Source organism: Artibeus jamaicensis, unplaced genomic scaffold (genome assembly GCF_021234435.1).
Source record: "Artibeus jamaicensis isolate MK-2021 breed Jamaican fruit bat unplaced genomic scaffold, CSHL_Jam_final contig_463, whole genome shotgun sequence".
Classification (NCBI taxonomy): domain Eukaryota; kingdom Metazoa; phylum Chordata; class Mammalia; order Chiroptera; family Phyllostomidae; genus Artibeus; species Artibeus jamaicensis.
This window is the reverse complement of record NW_026521841.1, coordinates 2,172,647-2,195,615: the sequence shown is the minus strand read 5'-3', so window position 1 is coordinate 2,195,615 and position 22,969 is coordinate 2,172,647. Positions and strand designations below refer to the sequence as shown.

Below are 22,969 nucleotides of genomic sequence, written 5' to 3'. Positions count from 1 at the left end.
TGCCTATGTGGTTGCTGAGAATAATTTTTATGTTAATCTGAATGTAAACACTATCCTGAGTTAGTGTTCAGTTTTTGTTCATATTATTATAGTTATTCTGTAGTACAACATTATCCTTTCGCTCTTTGACTTTTAGATCTTACTCATAAAAATCTTCAAAATCCCCTTAGGAACTTAACAAAACATTGATAAATAATGAACACATTTTAAGTAAAAATTATATTATATGGTATTATAATATGATTAAGAATTCCATAACAGTGTCTGAATGTAAATCATTAGAGTATATCCTATACTGACATTTACAAATTCATAAATGTTACTTCTTGTGAGTTACTTTAATTACATAATCACAAACATGCTTTACCAAAAGTAGTGTTTGATTTCAAATCTAAGTTCATATTAAAATACAGATTGAACTTTAACTATGTCCAGTATATTAGGGTTGTCACCAATTGTCTAGAAATAACCAGCATGAGGTCATGTATCAGGTATACTTGGCATTGTCAGCTTTTTTTTTTTTTTTAGTCTCACCTGAGGATATGGTTATTGGTCTTAGAGACAGAGGAAGGGGAGATTGAGAGAGAGAGAGAGACAGGCAGGCAGACATGAGAGAGAAACATTGATCGGTCGTCTCCCACATGTGCCTCGACGGCATCAAACCCGCAAACCTAGGTATGTACCCTGAGCCAGGGGTTGAACCTGCCACCATCTGGTGTATGAGATGAAGCTCCAACCAACTGAGCCACCTGGCCAGGGCAATAGCGTAAATGTTTTAAAATGATTGACTTATACTTCATTACTTTTGGTATGGTTGTAAGTTGAGTAATAGCTATTAGTTAAGCCACTTCAATTTATGATCATTTCAAACCCTATGTTAACTCTTACTTTGAACTGACAATGCTCCATTGTTACTCAGCTCACTCTAGACGGCTCGAAAAGATGTATGCTTAATTTACCGCTTTATTTAAAAAATAAAAGTAATTGTCACATTGACTTTAATGATGTGAATCCTAGAACACTTTTGTGAAATGAAGGTTTTTAAATTTGTGTTTGGGAAACATGGCTTACAAAGCAGTTAGTCCAGATTTACTTTTACAATGCAGTTTAACATGTCAGAGAAAACTAATTGGGTGTTTTCTTTTTGTATTCTGTCAGCAAGTACAGCAGGACCTGAAGAACGCAGGTGGGTAATGCCTTGCAACTTAGGAATTGACATAGAATTTTTTAGAATTCATGTAGTTGCTGTCATTAATTAAACATGTTTGTTGAAAATCTACCAAGGTGCTGTTTCTAAGCATTTGGCAGCAACATATACTGCCAGATAAAATTGACAAAAAGAGAAATAAAGCAGTTGAAAGAAATAAGGAGTGGAATGGGTGTGGATGTGCAATTTATGTTAGAATGACATACTTTTGTTATTGGCACATGACTGAACATTTAGAGATAAATGAGTCATTATCCTTGCACACAAGGATCTCAAAGAAGAAAGGTTGATTTGACCATAAGCAGTTGTATTTGTGGGATGAATTCTACTTTGTCATGGTGTATAATCCTACTTTATAATACATGTGGCTGCATTTGGTTCACTAATATCTTGTTGTGGATTTGCATTTGTATTCATCCAAGACACTGTCCTACAGTTTTCTTGTAATGTCTTCTTCTGGCTTGGTATCAGAGGAATAGTCGTTTCACAGAATGAGTTGGGAAATATTTCCTTCTCTCCTATTTTTTGGGGAGGGGTTTGTAAAGAATTGGAAATTTTTAAATATATGGTAGGATTCACTATTAAAGGCATCTTGCTTGGACTTTCTGTGTGAAGTTTTAAATTTTCTAATTCAGTTTCTTCTTACTGGTCTATTCATGTTTCATTTTGATTTTGAGTCAGTTGGGAAGTTTTTGTCCTTCTAGAATTTGTCCATTTCATTTAAGATATATAATTTGCAGTACACAGTTGTTCATATTATTTTCTTTTCCTTTTTATTTCTGTAAGATTGGTAGTGATGACCCCTTATTTATTTTTTATTTTAGTAATTTGAGTTTCTCCTTTTTTTCCTTTGTCATTGTAGGTAAAGTTTGTCAGTTCTGTTAGCCTTTTCAAAGAAAAGCTTTTAGTTTCATCAGTTTTTCTCTTTTATGCATTTCCACTGTGAGGTATTTCATTTCCTCTGCTTGCTTTAGGTTTAATTTGATCTCTTTTTCTAGTATCTTACAGTAGAAGATGAAGTTTTTGATATGCGATATTTCTTTTCTTTTTTTTAATCCTCACCTAAGAATATGTTCATTGATTTTTAGAGAAAAAAGGAGGTAGGGTGGGAGGGAGAGATGGAGTGAATGAGTGAGAGAGGGACAGACAGGAGAGGAGATATTTCTCTCCTTCTCTCCTTTCCTTCCCCTCTAAAGATAAATAAGTGAAATCTTGTGGTGCCTGATAGATGTGTGTGTGTACATATATATGTGTGTTTGTATTTTTAAGATTATATTTATTTATTTTCAAAGAGAGGGTAAGGGAGGGAGAAAGAGGGAGAGAAACATCGATTAGTTGCCTCTTGTATGCAGCCTGATTGGGCCCCAAACCCATAACCCAGCCCCTGACTGGGAATTGAACCAGGGACCCTTCACTTTGCGGGACAAAACCCAACCAGGCCACATTGGTCAGGGCTGCCTGGCAGGTACATTTTTTACATTTTTCTTGCCAACAGATCTACGTTAAATATATTTTTAAGATTGTTTTTTGGAGGGGTCAGTTTTATTTATCACTGTTCTTTGTCCTTTGCTGCTATTAGTTCATTTGATCTTTCTAGCAGTTTAATGCAAATGAGGAACCTGAGATTTCTGAGAGCAGAGCTAGTGCTTTGGCTTGGATTTGAACCCAGGCAATGGTAGTGCAAGTTTTGGTGACTTAATTTGTAATAAAGATGTAGTTAATTAAAAATAGCATCAAATGGTTTCATTCCTCATCACCCAACATTTTATTTAGCAAGACCTTCTTTCTTGAGTTCTTTCTTAATTGGTTTTCTCTCCTCATCAGATAGTTTTTGTTTTGCTGTCCTCTAAGAAAGGCTCCTGGAGATTTGGAGGAACAAATAGGAAGGACACAGGGACGAGAACTAAGGGGGGTGGAAATGGGAGGGAGGTGGGGAGCAAGGGGCGGGGGAGGCTGGGATGGGAAAAATAGACAAAAAACTGTACTTGAAAAATAACTAAATAAAATTAAAAAATAAAATAAAAAAAAAGAAAGGCTCCTGGATGCATTGAGAGTTTGTTTGTATTTGAGAAGCTTTGCCTATTTTTTTTTACTAAAATGACATCTTGGTTGGGTATAATATTCTTGAGTATTGCTATGGAAAAGTCTGCCAACCTGGTATTGGCAGTGATTGGCTTTTAAGTCTCCTTGGGGTACCTGAAATATTCTTTCCTTTTCCTTGCAGGTCAATAATTTAACAGTAGGGGCTGAATGTATTTAATTCTGTATCTCATTTTTCTGGAATATAGTGCTCTCATTAAATCTGTACATTATTTTCTTACTTTCAATGAACTTTTTAGATGACTTTGAATATATTTTTTGTTGCCTCCATTGAATTCTTTACCTCAAAATACTGATTATGCTTAGAAGGCCTAAAGTCAGATGTTTATTTTTTCCTCATTTTTTGTGGTATTATCTCCTCTTTGAGTTCTTATTTTATTGAATATTTGTTCTTTTTTTAGCTGTTCTGGGGTTTTTGTTAGTGTTGTCATTTTTCATTTTGTTATACTATAGGTTTAGTTTTTGTTTTAAGTGCTTTGAGAGGGGGACAGTGGAAAAGAGTGCAACCTAAATTAAAGTTTTAAAAAATACTTATAAATCATTTGTAGGGGAGGTATACAAAGGAGTTTCTAACTTAAAGTTTATACTAAGTCCTTTTGAGTTACAAAATGCTGAGGTATTGCTCACGCTGGAAAATCTCTAGAGGGTAGGAATATATAAAAGAAGTGACAGGTAAGTTTATGTGGGTGTTTGTGCTTACTGCCTTGAATTTAAGGCATCATTTGTCCTATTTTGTCATCTTTGACATGTATTGTCCAATGATTAAACAAGATTAGCAGTATATCTAAAACACATTTAGTACATCTAAAGTAAAATTAAAATAGAATTAAAGTGTAATTAAAATATATGGAAATATGAAGTAAGCAGATTATAGAAAAGCAAGTGTATGCCTATAAAAGGAAATGTTTTCTGAGCATCTTATATTCTTAGTTTTAAACAACAGTAATTTTTTATTTGAAACAAAATTAATGTACTTAAAAACAAAAGCTTTCATTGTTATCTGACCATGTAAAGCCCTATATAAAATCTATATTTTAATAGATTTTTCCCTCCATACATTTTTTGCAGTAATGCTTCAACTCAAATTAATGGCTCCCAGCAGGTAAGATTTCTTAGTATTAAGTTTCTAATGCACTAGAACATTGTAGTTAATTATAACAAAAACTAGTATTACTTGAATTTTCATAGTGGTATAACAGGGACGTTTTTGTACATTTTCTTTTTATCTATCTCCAAGGTGATATATAATATTAAAGCATTTGTTTACATTATATTTGCTCACTATGCATGTAGTATTTCATTGTAATGTTCTTTTCATTGGTAAAGAGATTCTTGTATCTAGGCAAAAGAGATGATTTTTATAATTTGTATCCAAAGGCTTGGGGTGTGAGATCCACTCTGCTTGTGACTCCTTCCATTCCCTCTGGTCCTCTGCTGGTGGAGATAGAGAATCTTCCAAGGAGTCCTGGAACAGACCAGCATGACAGGAAATGGTTTGTTAACTCTGTAAACCAAAATAAAATACTGCTTGCTTACTCATATTCTAAATGCCCAGCTATAATTATACAGTACTTTAAAAATGATTGAAAGCAAATTATTCATATTTGTAAGCTGAAAAGAATCATATTAAGCAGTTATTGGGATGAGGAAAAAAGAGATATAGATGAAGAAGCTCCAGAGTGCAGTTGTCTAAATGACAAATGTCAGACAGCTCTCCTTATTTTTGGTTAGCATGGTCTGGGAGTGGTGGGGGTTGGGGCTCTCTGTTTAAAAATATTTCAGTGATAGTAAAACCTTTTCCCAGATCCATAAGGGAAATATTCTTGTTAATTGTTATTCTGCACAACATGGTGCTACTGCTTTGGGTGTGTTTTCTTCTTTAAAGACTGAAGATAAAGCCAAAAAGGAAACATGACCATAGTCCAGTAACACAAAGTGTAAAATACTCTACTTGAGGGATGGAGAGAGAATCTGATGCCAGAGAATCTGATGCCTCATTTGTTTAGGTTTCCAGGTTTTTTGTTTTTGTTTTTAGAGTAATAGTAAGTGTACAAATATGGATACTTTGTGGCTTAGTGGGATTAATCAGTGGGTTGATTCTTTCCCAACTAATTGTAGCTTTGGGGGGCTCCTTGGGAATTATGTGATTGAGTGGTCATGTTAATTGCTTCATCTGTTCAAGTTTTGCATCTATTATGAAATGAACTTTAATAATTCATAGGATTTTTCTTTTTTTCTTGCTCTTAGTTTGTTTACTACCTGAAATCTAATGACTTTGTGTGGTGATATCAAGGTTTTGGTCAGCTTTCTGTGCAACCAGTTCTTCTCCATGGTGGTGGGTCAACAGTGGTTGGTGATCTTTTTCAGTCCTTCTATGTAATTTGTGTTTCACCGTTATTTTGGCTTAACTAATTGCAAGGTGCTTTGCTCTTGATGGTTGGTCATATTTTTACTTCAGTTCCAGATAACTTGACTAGTTTCTGAAATTGAGGAGATCCACCCTATTTTTCTTTCTCTTTTTTTCTCTTGAGAGTATGGTGGGTGTATGTATTGGGGGAGGAATCCATGTGTGCATGTGGGCGCAACATACTTAAAGTATGAACAGCGAGGCTTCTAAATGTCAAATTTTAGTCTTTATTGTTTTAAAACATTAAAAATTTCTTGTTTCTTACTGAAAACACAGCTCCAGTAAGCAGTCATGATTTTTATGTCCTTGATGTTACCACCAAGTCTGTTGGCAAGGAAACAGTACTGAGACTTCAACTATAAAAGAACTCCTTTAATAGGTGCTTACCTTTTATATTAATGTGGAACAAGAGTCTGGTTTGTTTGCATCCTGTATGATGACACTAAATCCTTACTGAGTTTTCCAACTTCCGTGGATACATATTTAAATCTGTTTAATTTGATTTGTTAGGCATTACTTAGTTCCTTCAATGCAGCCTTTAAAGAAAGAATATTGAATTTGAGAGTATTGACTTAAAAGAAAATGAAACATTTGGAACTGTGTGTCCTTTCTGCATGTAATTGTGCTGAGACCTCCTTGCTGAAAAGGAGTAAAATGGTGACCTTTAAAACCTAAGGAGCCTCAGTATGTCAACAGTAGCATGGAACTGAATGCAGAACCAACATGTCTTAGAGTTAATGGATTCCCCAGCCTTAATTTAAAATACATTCTGCATTTCATTCTTTGTTTTCTGCATGCTTTGATTCTTATACTTTTAAGTGAATATAAAAGTCCTCCTTTAGAAAGTGAAACATTAATAAAATTTTGAAATGTTCTCTAGGTTTAAGCAGTTGGGCACAATAGTGGACTATTCTGTTCCTGACAGATAACTTTTAAGTAACCTAAACCTACTCCCTGTTTTCTTTCTAATATCCTCTAAATGACACCATTGTTTCAGTGAATGATTTGGTATATCAGTAACTTAGAATTGTCTAGTAACTATCAACTTTTGAGAAAGTTTTTTTTTTAACCTTTTAAGTCATTTATAAAAACAAAAACAAAACTAAATAGTATTTGGAAAATCTTGTATTTATTAGAGAAAGCATAAACTTAATTTAATGTCCTAAATTTTCAGTGATCCTATTTTGAGGTTCATGAATTATATGGGTTAGACCTGATGAAGAAATTGTATTTCAGTTGCAGGAAAGATGATTTTATTGTAAAAAAGGCTTCCAAGTTTGTTCTGAGAAATTCTTTTAGCAAATTATTTTCAGTTTCCCCAAGGAAAAATAGTGAATTCATGTTTTGGTTGAGTTAGAAAAATACTGTGTTTAAATATCCTTAGACATCTTATATACTTGAAGTGATTTTTTTTGTCATTATCTTAAATATGTGCTGCCTCTTTTGCCATGTCATAATACCTCGATTTTCTCAACCTTAGCAAATGTTTTCTTTCTACTGGAGGACTCTGATAGTTTCTAACCAGGAATTGCTTGTATGTGTGTTTCACTCTCGTAGTTCTATAGGCCTATTCTGTAGCATTGTGGTTAAAAGGCATCTAATACACTTACTAAGCTACTCTTGGAGGGGGCTTACAATGTCATCACATTATCCGTACCTGTTGAATTTCATTCTGAGCTCCTGTGAAATTTGATTATAGAGGGAACAATGGTTCTTTATTATAATTGGGAACTGATATAAAATTAGATGGCCTCTGAGGGTAGACTTTAAAAAAATGCTTATTCTGAATTTTGTTTCTTAGATTTCAGTTTTGTGAAATCACTTAATGTGGGAAGTAATTTTTACAATTGCTCTTTTTTACATGTGCCTTTGTCCTTATGTAAAATTGTCCTATCAAATATTTAAATTGTGAGCCCTGGCTGGTATAGTTCAGTGGATTGAGCGTGGGCCTGGGAACCAAGCAACCACGGCTCGATTCCCAGTCACTCGATTCCCAGTCAGGGCACATGCCTGGGTTGCAGGCCAGCTCCCAGCAGGGGACACACTACAGGCAACTATGCATTGATGTTTCTCTCCTCTCCTTCCCTTCCCCTCTAAAGATAAATAAATAAAATAAAATCTTGAAAAATATATTTGAATTGTTAGATTATAATATATTTTCTTCTCATTAGAACCTCAAACAACATTTCTGCCTTGATTTTGGTAGCAACATCAGGGACAGATGAGTGTCTTGCTGTCTGTGAAATTTTCTTTTTTATTTAATCACTTAACAGACTGGTTACCTATGCATATCTTCATGTAGACATTTTCCATTACATGTAAATTTGTGGGATTTCCCCACCTTTGTTATTTGTGAATGAATATGCTTGCATGGAGATCTCGATAACTGTTTGTAGCAGTGGTGCATGCCGGTCGCATTGTCTTTCTCCTTTATTACCTCTTACACACCAGTTTTCTCCTATTCCTGTTGACTAACTATGCTCCCCTCCCACTCCCCAACCATCCAGGCTTTCTGCTGCCAGTGACTGCAGTCAACGTGGTGGAAACCAGTGGAACACAAGGGCCTTGTCCCCACCCCAGCCTGTACATAGAAACTACACTGTCTTTGTCCATGAGCACAGTGTGAAGAATGCAGGAGTCCATCATGATGTTCATTTTCCCAGCCATGCAGCCATGACTGATATATGAGTGTTAAGCCTCTTAGGCATTGGGACTCTTTGTCATGAAAGTTGATGGTATATGTTCTCTAGTGTTTATAGAGGACTGATCACTTTAGGAGAATTTGGGAGAAGTTATTTTATATTGAGCTGCTAGTTGTGTGATGGTTTTAATAATTGAATTCTGTGAAAGGGAAAAGGATCTGAAGAAGCTGCATGCTATCAATGATAATGACAAACATTTTGTGTGAAAGGGTATGTATATCATTGTGATTTGGAAAGGTTTTTCAAGATTTTAACATGTTAATGAATACCTTCTACTGGACACCTTATGAGCGATGTGTTTGTAAACAAGCTGCCCCATTTTCACCCTGCTCTGTGCTATCCAAATAGATTGAGGTTAAAAGAATTGGGCACTCACAAGGTAGCATATCCTGGCAGTCTTTAGTGATAGCAGTCACAATATAGAAGTCACAATATAGCAGTCTTTAGTGATATTTTTTCTACAATGACCCATGCCTTAATTTCAGTTAAGTGCCTGAGATTTTATTCTTTTAATTAATATAATGTCTCATTAAAAAACTTATTTTTTTAATAAATAAATATTTTAACTTACCAAAAGGTCTAGAAAGCACAGTAATGTGACTCATGTAGAGAGAGAAATCTGAATGGTTACTTTTAATTCTCTAGTTAACCAGTGGTTAACTGAATGGTTCCATGACCATTGAATGGTTGTACAAATGAAAAATGTATTTACTTTAGTCTTTCTAATTTTTTTAATCTCATACATCTGATAGATTATCCAGGTTTGCAACAGCCTCATAATCTGGTCCTGTACAACCTTTAAAATAAAATTCTGAAGCCAAAACTATATCACTTTTAAATGGATTGTATATATTACTATTTTGGGTCCTTTATGAACTCCAAAATGTAATTATCCAAGCTCTTCAGTGTAATTCATAGAGCTTTCAAATTAATGATGAAAAGCACATTTCTGATGTAATGGGAATTGATATAAGGGAAGTATTTCTTTTGATTTTTTTACAGTTTTTAAGAATTTTAACAATTTTCGAATTTTTGAACTATATGTAAAGTAATTTGGAGATATGTGGGGGTGGCTCTCCTCGAAAGTCCCCCCAGCCACCACAGATGAGAGTAATCATGACTGAGACATGATGTGATCTGCTTAGGGAGGAGAGGTGGCCATTTTCCCAGAGGAAAAAGGCCATGAGCAGTGGCCAGTTTATCGGGAAAAAGGCCCCAGTCCCCTGCTCCATAGCCTTTTATTGGGTTGCAATACACAGGAATACAGGGCAATAAGGATCAAACAGTAGATAACGTTTCAAAGAAATCTGAGGGCTTAGTATGAGTCAGAGTCTGTCAGGAACAGTTTTAGGGTTTCCTGCTGGAACCCTTAACATATGAATGAAAGCACTTAGCAGAGCAGATTTCACAGGTTTATCAGGAACTCTTTGTGATGACAGATTTTTCCCCAGGACACACTTTAGCAAGGCAAGGAGCTGCACCTCTCCCCCGCAGGTATTCAGGCTTAAGGGGATTAGAGCCAGGAAGCACTTCTCCCGGAGAACATGGGGACTCCGGCTTTGACAAAGCCGGGGTGGGGTGAGAATCCATTGCTCCCTCTTTGTTGCAGCCCCCTGAGTCCTTCCATGAAGGCCTCCCAAGTGATGGAGTCTGATTTAGGTTGCCTCCCGCTGTGAGGGGTCTTACCTGTCGCTGACTTCTGACCAAGCTTTGGGAGCAGGGAGAGGAAACTGAGGCAGTGTTTGCTACCAGAGACAAGCTTTTTGTCTCCTGCAGCTCGCATTCCAATGGTCATCCCTCCCTCTTAGCCACAAGGGGTAGGGATACAATTACTAGAACCAAGCAGAACGGTCTACAACAGAGATATAATTTGAGAATTCGTAACACTTGAAGGTAATGAAGCTTCATTATAAACAGCTTAACCAGATTATCATCCTGCTCACCAACAGTCTCAGCACTCTCTGCTAGGTAAAAATAAAAGTTTCAAAGGGCTTTATTAGTGGACTGTTGGTTGCAAATATAATATAACTTGTTAATAGGAGACATAAGTTAGCAGAACTAAGTAATATTTGTAGGCAGGTTTTTATCATATATATGTAAGGCGTGGTTGGTCAAGGCATTCTTTAGTGCATCCTCTAAATATAAGCAGATCCATATCTTAAATAGCCCAGCTCCCTACTACATAAGTCTATCATTATTTAGTATACTTAAAAATGGCCACTGCCCTGGCTGGTGTGGCTCAGTTGATTGGAGTATCATCCCATAAACCAAAAAGTCATGGGTTGGATTCCTGGTCAGGGCACATACAAGAGGCAACTAATCGATGTTTCTCTCACACATGTACTTTTCTCTCCCTCTCTCTCTTCCCTTCTTTCTAAATCAATAAGCTTGTCCACAGGTGAGGATTTTTTTTTTAAATGGCCACTAATGTATGTCCCTTTTGGTTATTTTAGAATTTATGTAGCTTAGATTACAATTGTCAAGTATTGTTGATGGTGGTATATTTCTTAAAAGAAAGGAATTTGAGTCATAACATTTTAAACATAGAAACTTTGGTTTGTGCCATTCGAGAAAAGACTTCATGTATGATTAAGAACTTACCATTTCCATAATAGAAATGGAAGAGACATAGTAATAACAGCTTTTTTGGTCTTGTAGAAAGTCCCAAGGCTTGACTTCTTTCACTTTAAGATTAATCTTGAAATATGAAGGGCAGTCTCATGGGATTCTTAGCAGAACCCTAACTATGGGAAACATGGGAGGATTGTAATTAAAGAATGAGATCTTCAGTTTATATTGAAAGTGGTCATATCTATACTTACAATTTGAGTTAATACTGTTACATTTAAGTGATTCAAAAATCACATCATGATTTTTCTTTCTTTGAAAACCTTATTGCATAATAGTTCATTTGTAAATTCCTGGTAATAGAAACTGGGTTGGAGGGATGATGGAGAGAGAAGGCACCAAAGAAGGTGGGCGTAAGTGAAATGATAAGGCTGGGTAGTAGGAGAATCAAATTTGTTTATATTACAGAAGTTTCCATATGCTCCAGATTTCATATCATATATTGTAAATACTTCTCCTTGCTGATATTTCCAAGGTGGATATTTATGTTTCTAGAGCTATGAAGAATAGGTAGCTCAACCCAAATTAAATATATAGTCATCAGTCTTGGCTGATGGATTGAGAGCCAGGTGGCTCAGTGGATTGAGCGCCTGCCTGCAAACCAAAAGGTCATTGGTTTGATTTCTGGTCAGGGCACATGCTTGGGTTGCAGGCCAGGTCCCCAGTAGGGGGCATGCCGGGGCAACCACACGTTGATGTTTCCCTCCCTCTTCTCCCCCTTACTTTCTCTCTAAAAAATAAATAAAATCTTTTAAAATAAAAATAAATATATGGTCATCAATTTATTTGTACTCTATTTTATTGTGCCTAAAAGGCCAGTGATCATACATACTAATTAGAGAACTAATATCACTACCCTTTTGATCAGAGGAAAATATCACCACAGAACTTGAGGATCATGTGGTTCACCTTCCATACCTTGGCTAATTTTATTTACCATAATTAATTTTCATAAATTAGGTTGATTATGTCTGAACCTAATGGTTATTGAAAGGAAAACTTAACAGAAACACAACAAAGGTAGTGACCTTCACACTTTCACACATGAAAAATAAAAAAGCTTTTAAAAAAATTATTATTTCTTTTGCTAGTAAAAACACTTAAACAGTCTTACCTATTTCTGATAATCTAACCTTTCTGACCTTGATAGGGTAATTATAGATACACTTTTAAATGAATTCATGGAGAAAAACTGTCCTACTATGTATATGTGTATATCTTAAAAAGCAGCTAGTATACAAACATTCTAAAATTGTATCAGTATAATTCAAATCATTTTTTGAAGGAGGAGGCTTTTTAATTTATTTAAATTGTTGATCCAGAAAATGTTATACATTTGGGTGAACTTTATTGTTAAAATTGTTCATGGTGTAATAGGTGCCATGTAAATATGTCAAGATGTAAAACAAGTGTCTCCTGAATATAGGGTGGGGAGGCAGCTTGTTTCATAGGATAAAACAATTAGCTGAGCCTTGCTTAGTTTCTATTATTTACTAGGTTTTTGCATGTTTACTTGGTTAGTGTGCTAATAATTATTTTTATTATCAACTTTGTTTTGTCACTGTTGTATGTCCTGATATGTCATGCATTTCATCTTTCCATCTTGCGAAAACAGGAAAAAAGATGAAGGGGGTAAGGAATGGAAGAGTATGGTATCTTTGGGTTTCAGGAGGAAGAAGGTTGTGGAGACAATTGACTTCACAAGCATAAGAAGACTACTTCTGAACTTTGATCCATTTAACTTCCATATGTATTCACAAACGTAAACTGAGAAAGTTGGGAAATGACTGTCCCGCATTAGTGCAACATCTTTTGGTGGTGGAAGTGGTAATCCTTTGAACCATGGTACTTTATCTGCTTTGTTTCGGACATACTCTTAATTTCTAAAACATAGTTATTGCTTTGAAAGGCCATTAATTTTTGTCTTAGGCTTTGAATATTGGGTTTGAAAATAAATTCAAGTTCTTTTTATCCTTTTGTATGTAGGGCTTGCATTATACATGGATTTGCAAAAACAAAATCATCTTGCACCATTAACACTTAATCTTTTCACCACCATAAACTTCCAATATTTTAATATAAATTATACCACTATTTAATAACAATTATTCCTTGCTCCTGGAATTGTTGTGAATGCTTGCATACGAGATGCTTTTACATAGAGAGAGAATTTGAAGGTGCTTTTGAGTTGGGGAAACCTCTGTCTCTGTCCCTCTCTGTGTTCCTCTGTCTCGTATAAAATGTGATTTGTCATATCCTTTCTAGATGTGGGTGAGTTCTGTGAATTTATAGTATTATTCCTCAGCTCCCTTTTTTTTTTTTTTGAAGAACATAAAAACCTCTGATCTTCTGTTTATATATTGGGTTGGCCAAAAAGTTCATGTGTTTTTTTTTCCCTATAAATTAGTTTTATTGGCACTTAGGTGTGTTTAATGTCATTCGAAACAATGTTTTTAGATTGTATTGTGACAGCTGTCATACCAGTGTGCATTAAAAACACTGATCAGACTTCTGGCCAAGGTGGAGTTGTAGGTAGACACACTGTGCCTCCTTGCACAACCAAAACAAGGACAACAACAAATTTAAAAACAAAAAACAACCAGAACTGACAGAAAATCGAGCTGCAAGGAAGTCTGAAAACCAATGGATTAAAGAAGAAACATTCATCCAGACCAGTAGGAGGGGCGGAGATGGGCAGCTGGGTGGAGAAGACTTGCAGCGGGGCTTTGGCTGGAGGACTGGGCAAGGTGGTGGCTTGTGGACTGGGCAGTCCCACATTCGTGCAAATAAACTGGGAGTAACAACTAGGGAGCGAGATAGACCACACAACTCAGGGTTCCACCGTGGGGAAATAAAGCCTCAAAGCCTCTGACTGAAAACTATGGGGGTTGAGGCGGCAGCGGGAGAAACTCTCAGCCTTGCAGGAGAGTTCATTGGAGAGGCCCACAGGTTCCTAGAACATACAGAAGCCCACACACAGAATCCACACCAGAAGGGCCCAATTTGATTGTGGGTAGTGGGGGAAGTGACTGGAAACTGGCAGAGAGCAGAGCGAGTGGTACCATTCCTTTTTGAACCCCTCCTGCATATACGTCACAGTGCAGCCACCTGGGTTGCTGTGGTGAACACCTAAGCTTTTGCCCTTCGTACGTAACAGGCGTGAACAGACCAACACATTATGGTTCAAGCAGAACAGCTCAAAGCCCCAGAGCTAATACTTCTAAGTGACAAAGAGATAGTCAACCTATTGGATTTTAAAACACTGGTGATCAGAAATGCTCACAGAACTGGTTGATTTTAGTTGCAAATTAGATGAAAGAATGAAGGCTACACTAAGTGAAATGAAGCAAAATGCACAGGGAATTAATAGTGATGGAAACAAAACAAGACTAAAATCAATGGAGTGGACCAGAAGGAAGAAAGAAACAACCAAACAAAAGCGTGAAGAAACAAGAATTCAAAACAATGAGGAGAGACTTAGGAACCTCCAGGACATCTTGAAACGTTCCAACATCCGAATTATAGGGGTACCAGAAGGGGAAGAGGAACAGCCACCAGTGAAAAACTTATTTGAACAAATTAAATAAAGGAGAACTTCCCCAATCTGGCAAAGGAAATAGACTTCCAGGAAATCCAGGAGGCTCAGAGAGTCCCAAAGAAGTTGGACCCAAGAAGGAACACACCAAGAAGGCACATCATAATTACATTAGCCAAGATTAAAATGAAGGAGAGAATTCTAGAAGCAGCAAGAGATGAGGGGACAGTTACCTACAAAGGAGTTCCCATCAGACTGTCAGCTGATTTCTCAAGAGAGACCTTATAGGCAAGAAGGATTTGGAAAGTATTCCAAGTCATGAAATCCAAAGACCTACATCCAAGACTGCTGTATCCAGCAAAGCTTTCATTTAGAATGGAAGGGCAGATAAAGTGCTTCTCAGATAAGGTCAAGTCCAAGGAATTCACCATCACCAAACCCTTATTATATGAAATATGAAAGGACTTATCTAAGAAAAAGATAAAAATATGAACAGTGAAGGGACAGCAAACTCAGTTATTAACAGTCTTACCTAAAACAAAAGCAAGTAACTGGACACCTAAAATAGGACCGGAACCATGGAAATAGAAATCATATGGAGGGTTAGCAACAGGGAAGTGGGAGGAGGAGAAGGGGAGAAAGTACAGAGACTAAACATGGACGGTAGGTACAAAATAGACATAGGGGGGCAAGAATAGTATGGGAAATGTAGAAGCTAAAGAGCTTGAGACACGTGTTCATGAACTAAAGGGGGGGAATGTGTGCAGAGTGGGTGTGCGGGGTGGAAGGGAATGAAGGGGGTAAATAGGACAACTATAATGGCATAATCAATAAAATATATTTTTAAAATATAAGCATTTCCTGAAAAAAATTTTCCCTTTAATATTCCTCAATTTAATTATGATGTAGCTTGGTGAGTTCCATTCAGTCCACCCTGTTTGGGACTCTGAGCTTCCCAGACTTGTTTGTCTATTTCTTTTAACAGATTGAGGAAGTTTTCCTTTATTATTTTTTCAAATAAGTTTTCATTTTCTTGGTCTTCCTCTTCTCCTTCTGGCCCCCCTATGATTTGGATGTTGGAAAGCGTAAAGTTGTCCCAGAGGTTCCTAAGCCTCTCCTCATTTTTTTGAATTCTTGTTTCTTAGTTCCATTCTAGTTGAATATTTCTTCCTTCTGGTCCAAATTGTTGATTTGAGTACTGGTTTCCTTCCCATTACTGTTGGTTTCGTTTATATTTTCCTTCATTTCACTTTGCCTAGCCTTCACTTTTTTCACAATTTTGTGAGCGTCCTGATTACCAGTGATTTGAATTCTGCATCTGATACATCTGTATCGCTTAGTTATGTTTTATGAGTTTTGATCTGTTCATTAATTTGGGCCATATTTCTTTCTCTCGGCACACCTGTTGTGTGGTAAGGGGCGGAGCCTTAAATATTCACCAGGCCAGGGCAATCCCCTGCTGATTGCTCTCTAGTCCCACTTCCGTCACTTCCCTCACTTTCCACAAGTGGATTGTGCCTTTTTAGGTGCTGGTTTGCAGTTCAGTAGGTTTGTGTATGTTTTAGGTCTCTGTGGGTCTCTCCAACAAAATCTCCTGTGAGGCTGGAACTTTCTGCTGCCCCCACAACCCCTCCAGATTTTTTAGACAGTCTGGGGTTTTGAGTCTTTAGTTTCCCATGCTCACAATGTGGGTTTTGCTGTCTGTCTCACTCCCCTGTTGTTCCCCTAGGCTTGTCTGTGCACAAATGTGGGATTGCCCACACAGTGTTCCAGCCGCTGCCTTGCCACATGTCCTTTCAGCCAGGTTATCCGTCTCTGCCCCTCCTAGTATCTGGGTGAATGTTTCTTTTAACTCCTTGGTTGTTGGACTTACATGTAAATGTTTTCTGGCAGTTATGATTGTTCTTTATTTTTAAATTAGTTGGGGTTGTGTGTGTGTGTGTGTGTGTGTGTGTGTGTGTGTGTGTGCGTGTGCATGCGAGGAAGCAAAGTGTTTCTGCCTACTCCATCTTGGCTGAAACTCCTACTTTGCCTTTTAATTAGTGAGTTCATTCCATTTACACTTAGCATAATTATTGGTGTATGAGAATTGCCAATAGCCATTTTATCTTTAGTTTTCTAGTAGCTCTGTGTCTATTGTGTTTTTCTCCCCCTTGTGTTTCTGTTTTAGTTTGGTGGTATTCTGATTTTTTCTTCATTTTCTTTTTATCTTTCAGTTCTAGATTGTGTGTGTGTGTGGGGGGGGTTACTGTGAGGTTTATGGAAAAGCAAGTTTCATGTATACAGTAATGCTTTTTCTTCTCCCTGCACCTTATCTCCATTCACCTGTGCCAGTTCAGTCTTTTACTTCCACGCTTTTTAAGTTTTTCTTGTCACAACTGTCCCTCTATGCTGGGCATTCAATTCTCAATTGCAGTAACTATTTTCTCCTTCTTGAAATGTCTTTAGCTCCTTTAATTTTTCTCTTATATTTAAGTAGTTGATACCCTGTTCTGAACAAGGGTTGCAATTTCCCCATCTGTCAGTCATCTTGCTCATACTTTTGTATCTTTTTTGTCCTTTTTTCCTTCAGTATTTTCTATAATGGTGCTCTCATGGTAAATTCTCTCAGCTTCTGCATGTCTGGAAAGGTCTTTATTTCTTTTTCATTCCTAAGGATAACTTTGCTGGATATATTATTCTTGGCTGGTGATTTTTCTCTTTCAGTAATTTAAATAATTGATTTTACTCTTTCTTAGCTTGTAGTTTCTGCTGAAAATATCTGATGATAATCTAGTGGGATTTCTTTTATAGATTACCATCTTTTCTCTGTCTGCTTTTAGAAATCTTTTTGCCTTGGTAATTTTTTCCTTTTTGTTTAATTTATTGGGATAACACTAGTTAACCAAATTACACATGTTTTGGGTGAGCAGTTCCACAACACATCATCTGTACACTGTATTGTGTGCTTACCATCCCAAGTCTTCTTTCATCACCATTTATCTCACCTTTACCCTCCTCCACCACTCCCCACAATTTCCCTAGCAATCCCCACACCATTGTTCATGTTTTTTTTCTTTTCATTGAAATCCTTCACCCCTCCCCCACTCCAACACACACCCCCTCCCCAACAGATGTTAGCCATTCCATTCCTCTGTCTATGGGTGTGTCTCTATTTTGCTTGATCACTTTTTCATTAGATTGTACATAAGAATGAAATCATATCTTACTTGTCTATCTCTGACTGGCTTATGTCACTTAGCATAATGTTCTCCAGGTCCATCTATACTGTTACAAAGGGCAAGATTTCCTTCTTTTTTTTTTTTCTTTTACATCTGGATAGTATTCTAATGTATAAATGCATCACGGCTTTTTTATCCACTCATCTTCTACTAATGGGCACTTGGTCTACTTCCAGATCTTGGCTATTGCAAATAACGCTGCAATGAACATAGTGGTGCATATATTCTTTCTGATTAGTGTTTTGGATTTCTTTGGCTATATTCCCAGAAGTGGAATTGTTGGGTCATAAGGCAGTTTCATTTTTGAGGTAACTCCATACTCCTTTCAACTGTGATTGCACCAACCTATATTCCCACCAACAGTGCACGAAAGTTCCCTTTTCTCCACAGCCTTACCAGCACTTGTTGATTTATTGATGGCACCCATTCTGACATGTGTGAGGTGATAAATCATTGTGGCTTTAATTTCCATTTCCCTGATGATTACTGCCATTGAGCATCTTTTCAAATGGCTACCATCTCTGTGTCCTCTGGAGAAGTGTTTACTCAGGTCCTCTGCCCATTTCTTAATCGGATATTTTTGGTTTTGAGTTTTGTAAGTTTTTTTAAATAAATTTTGCTGATTAACCCCATATCAGAATTATCATTGGTGAATATGTTCTCTTATTCAGTGGGTTGTCTTTTCATTTTGTTTATGGTGTCCCTTGCTGTGCAAGGAAAACTTTTTAGTTTGTTGTAGTTCATTTGTTTATTTTTTTTCTTTTGTTTCCCTTACCCAAAGAGAGATATTGGGCAAAAATATTGCTACAAGTAATGTCTGAGGTTTTACTGCCTATTTTAAAAATGATTTTTATTATTTCAAGCCTAACATTTAAGTCTTTAATCCATTTTCAGTTTATTCCTACATATAATGTAAGAAGGTGATCTAGTTTTACTTTTTTGCATCCATCTATTCAGTCTCCCTAAGCCATTTATGGAATAGACCATCTTTACCCCATTTTATCTTTTCCCCTCCTCTGTCAAACATTAATTGACTATGAAGGCATGTGTTTATTGCTGGGTTCTGTATTCTGTCCCATATCTATATGTCTGTTTTCATGCCAGTACCAGGCTGTTTTGATTTCTGTGGCCTTGTAGTATATTTTGATATGAGGTATAGTGATTCCTCCAATTTTGTTCTTTCTCAAGTTTTCTGTAGCTATTTGGGCTTTTTGTAGTTCCATATAAATTTTAGTTGTGTGAAATATGCTATTGATAATTGTTTAAAATTATTTTTATTGTTTATGCTATTACAGTTGTCCCAGTTTGTTCTCTATTGGCCCCCCTCTATCCAATGCCCAATCTCAAGCAATTGCCTCTCCCTTAGGCAGTCTCCACACTGTTGTCCGTCTCCATGGACCAAGCATACATATTCTTTCACTACTCTATTTCTTATGCTGTACTTTAGATCCCCATGACTGTTCTGTACCAATTCATACTCGTCAATCCCTTTTCATTTTTCACCCATCTCCTCTACCTGCCCCATCTGGAAACCTTCAAAATGTCCTTTGTTTATGATTCTGTTTCCATTCTGCTTATTTATTTTGTTTTTTGTTTTTTATTTTAATTTTTTAACATTTTTTATTGTTGTTCAAGTAGTTTTCTGTCTTTTCTTCCCAGCCCTCCCCACCCCTGTATCCACCCCACCTTGTTATTGTCAATGTGTCCTTTGTAATTGTTCCTGCAAAACCCTTCACCCTATTCTTGTATAATCCTCTCCCTTCTCCCTTCTGGTCAGTGTCAGCCTGTTCTTAATTTCAATGTCTTTGCTTGCTTGTTCATTTTGTTATTAGGTTCCTGTTAAGAAAGTAAGATCATATGATAATTTGTCTTTCACTGCCTGCCTTATTTCACTTACCATAATGCTCTCCAGTTCCATCCATGTTGTAGCAAAGATTAGGAGCTCATTCCTTCTTTCTGTTGTGTAGTATTCCATCGCGTAAATGTACCATGGTTTTTTGATCCATTCATTTGCTGATGGGCACCTAGGTGGCTTCCAATACTTGGCTATTGTAAATTGTGCTGCTATGAACATTGGGGTGCATAGGTTCTTTTGGATTGGTGATTCAGGGTTCTTAGGGTATAATCCCAGAAGTGGAATTGCCAGGTCAAAAGGCAATTTTTTGTTTTTTGAGGAAATTTCATTCTGTTTTTCATAGTGGTTGCACAAGTCTGCATTCCCACCAACAGTGCACTAGGGTTCCCTTTTCTCCACAATCTCTCCAACACTTATTTGTTGCTTTCTTTATTACGGTCATTCCCAATTGTGTGAAGTGGTATCTCATCATGGTATTAATTTGCATCTCTCTGTTAGCTACTGATGTTGAGCATCTGTTCATGTCTCTGGACCCTCTATATGTGCTTCGTGGAGAAGTCTGTTAAAGTCCTTTGCCAATTTTTTAATTGGGTTGCTTGTCTTCTTAGAGTGGAGTCGTGTAAGTTCTTTGTATATTTTGGAGATTAAACCCTTGTCTGAAGTATCATTGGCAAATATGTTTTCCCATACAGTTGGTTCTCTTTATTTTAATACTATTTTCTTTAGCCGTACAGAAGCTTTTTATTTTCATGAGATCTCATTTGTTTATTCTTTCCTTTATGTCCCTTGCTCTAGGGGGCATATCAGTAAAAATGTTACTGTGTGAAATATCTGAGATTTTCCTGCCTATGTTCTCCTTTAGGACCTTTATGGTGTCGTGACTTGTATTTAAATCTTTAACCCACCTTGAGTTTATTTTTGTGTATGGTATAAGTTGGTGGTCTATTTTAATGTTTTTGCATGTAGTTGTTCAGCTCTCCCAACATTGTTTGTTGAAGAGGCTATTTTTACTCCATTTTATGCTTCTGTCCCCTTTGTCGAATATTAATTGACTGTAGAGTCTTGGGTTCATTTCTGGGCTCTGTACTCTGTTCCATTGGTCTTTGTGTCTATTCTTATGCCAGTACCAGGCTGTTTTGATTACCGTGGCCTTTTAATACAGTTTGGTATCAGGTATTGTGATCCTCCTACTTTGCTCTTTCTCAAAATTACTGCAGCTATTTGGGGTTGTTTCTGGTTCTGTATAAATTTTTGAAGTGTTCTATATGTGTGAAATATGCCATTGGTACTTTTATAGGTGTTTTGTTGAATCTATAAATTGCTTTGGGTAGTATGGACATTTTGATGATGTTAATTCTTCTGATCCATGAACATGGTATATGTTTCCATTTGTTTGTGTCTTCCTTGATTTTTTTCTTCAGTGCTCTGTAGTTTTCTGAGTACAGGTCTTTTACCTCCTTGGTTAGGTTTATTCCTAGGTTTGTGGGGGTTTTTTGCTATATAAAATGGGATTTTTCCCCCCCTGATTTGTGTTTCTGATGTTTTATTGCTGGTATACAAAAATGCCTTTATTTTCTGAATATTGACTTTGTATCTCACTATTTTTCCAAATTCATTTATTAGGTCAAGCAGTTTTTTTGGTGGATTCTATAGGATTTTCTATGTACGGTATCATGTCATCTGCAAACAATGACAGTTTGTTTCCTCTTTTCCAATTTGGATGCCTTTTTATCTTTTTCTTGTCTGATTGCTTCCAATACTATGTTAAATAGGAGTGGTGAAAGTGGGTAACCTTGTCTGATTCCTGATCTTAGTGGGAAAGATTTTAATTTTTGCCCACTGAGTGTGATGGTTGTAGCTGTCTCATATATGGCCTATATTTTGTTCAGGAATGCTCCTTCTATTCCCACTTTGCTGAGTGTTTTTATCACAATTGGGTGCTGTACCTTGTCAAATGCTTTTTCCATGTCTAGTGCTATGATCATGTGACTTGTTATTTGTGTGTGATGTATTATGTTTATAGATTTGCAAATATTGTTGCATTTCTGGGATGAATTCCTTTTGGTCATGGTGTATAATCTTTTTAATGTATTGCTGGATGCAGTTTGCCAATATTTTGTTGAGGATTTTAGCGTCTATGTTCATCAGCGATATTGACCTGAAGTTTTCTTTCTTTGTTGTGTCTTTACCTGGTTTTGGGTTAGGATGATGGTGGCTTCTGATGCTGGCTTCATAAAAAAGAGTTTGGGAGTCTTCCATCTATCTCTTGGGTTTTTTGGAATAGTCTGTGAAGGTTAGGGATTAGCTCTTCCTTAAATCCTTTGTAGATTTCTCCTGTGAAACTGTCCGGTTCAGGGCTTCTGTGTGCTGGCATTTTTTTTTTACTACTGCTTCAATTTCATCTGCTGTTATTGGTCTGTTCAGGTTTTCTGCTGCTTCTTCATTGAGTTTTGGAGGATTATATTTTTCTAGAAATCTGTCCATTTCACCTAGGTCTTCAAATTACTTGGCATATAGGTCTTCATAGTAATTTCTTAGAATCCTTTGTATTTCTGTGGTGTCAGTTGTAATCTCTTCTCTTTTGCTTCTGATTGTGTTTATGTGTGTCTGTTCTCTCTTTTCCTTGATGAGTCTGCTTAAAGGCTTGTTGATTTTGTTTACCTTTTCAAAAAACCAGCACGTGGATTCATTGATCCTTAGAATTGTGCTTTTAGTCTCTGTCATTTAATTCTGCTCTGATCTTGGTCATTTCCTTTCTTCTACTTCCTCCGGGCTATCTTTGTTGTTGTTCTTCGAGTTCTTGTAGGTTTGGAGTTAGGTTGTTTATTTGAAATGTTTCTGTTTTTTTTTTAGGTAGGCCTGTATAGCTAGGAACTTTCCTCTCAGGACTGTTTTCACTGTGTCCCATAAGTTTTGGGTTGTGAGTTCACTTTCATTTGTTTCCAGAAACGTTTTGATTTCTTCCTTGATCTCATTCTTGACCCATTCATTGTTTAATAGCATGCTATTTAATCTTTATGAGTTTGAGTGTTTTTTAGCTTTTTTCCTTGAGGTTGATTTCTAGTTTCAGTCCCTTGTGGTCAGAGAAAATGCTTATTGATGTGATTTCAATTTTCTTGAATTTATTGAGGCTTGTTTTGTGTCCTATCATGTGATCTTTCTTTGAAAATGTTCCATGTGCATTTGAAAAGAATGTGTATTTAGCTTCTTTGTAATGGAAGCCTCCCTATATCAGTTAAGTCCATTTGATCTAGGGCATTGTTCAGTGCTACAGCATCTCTGTTGAGATTTTCTTTGGAAGATTTATCCATTTT

General features: G+C 36.6%; 1 protein-coding gene across 1 annotated transcript in view; it reads left to right on the top strand.

The window, feature by feature from the left end:
- Positions 1-22,969, top strand: part of EPB41L5 (erythrocyte membrane protein band 4.1 like 5) — a 177,296-nt gene that overhangs the window by 65,436 nt on the left and 88,891 nt on the right. Inside the window, exons 14-16 of the mRNA XM_037146265.2 lie at positions 1,159-1,186; positions 4,376-4,409; positions 4,685-4,800. Of these exons, the coding sequence (XP_037002160.2) occupies positions 1,159-1,186; positions 4,376-4,409; positions 4,685-4,800 (178 nt within the window). The remainder of the gene's footprint in view (positions 1-1,158; positions 1,187-4,375; positions 4,410-4,684; positions 4,801-22,969) is intronic.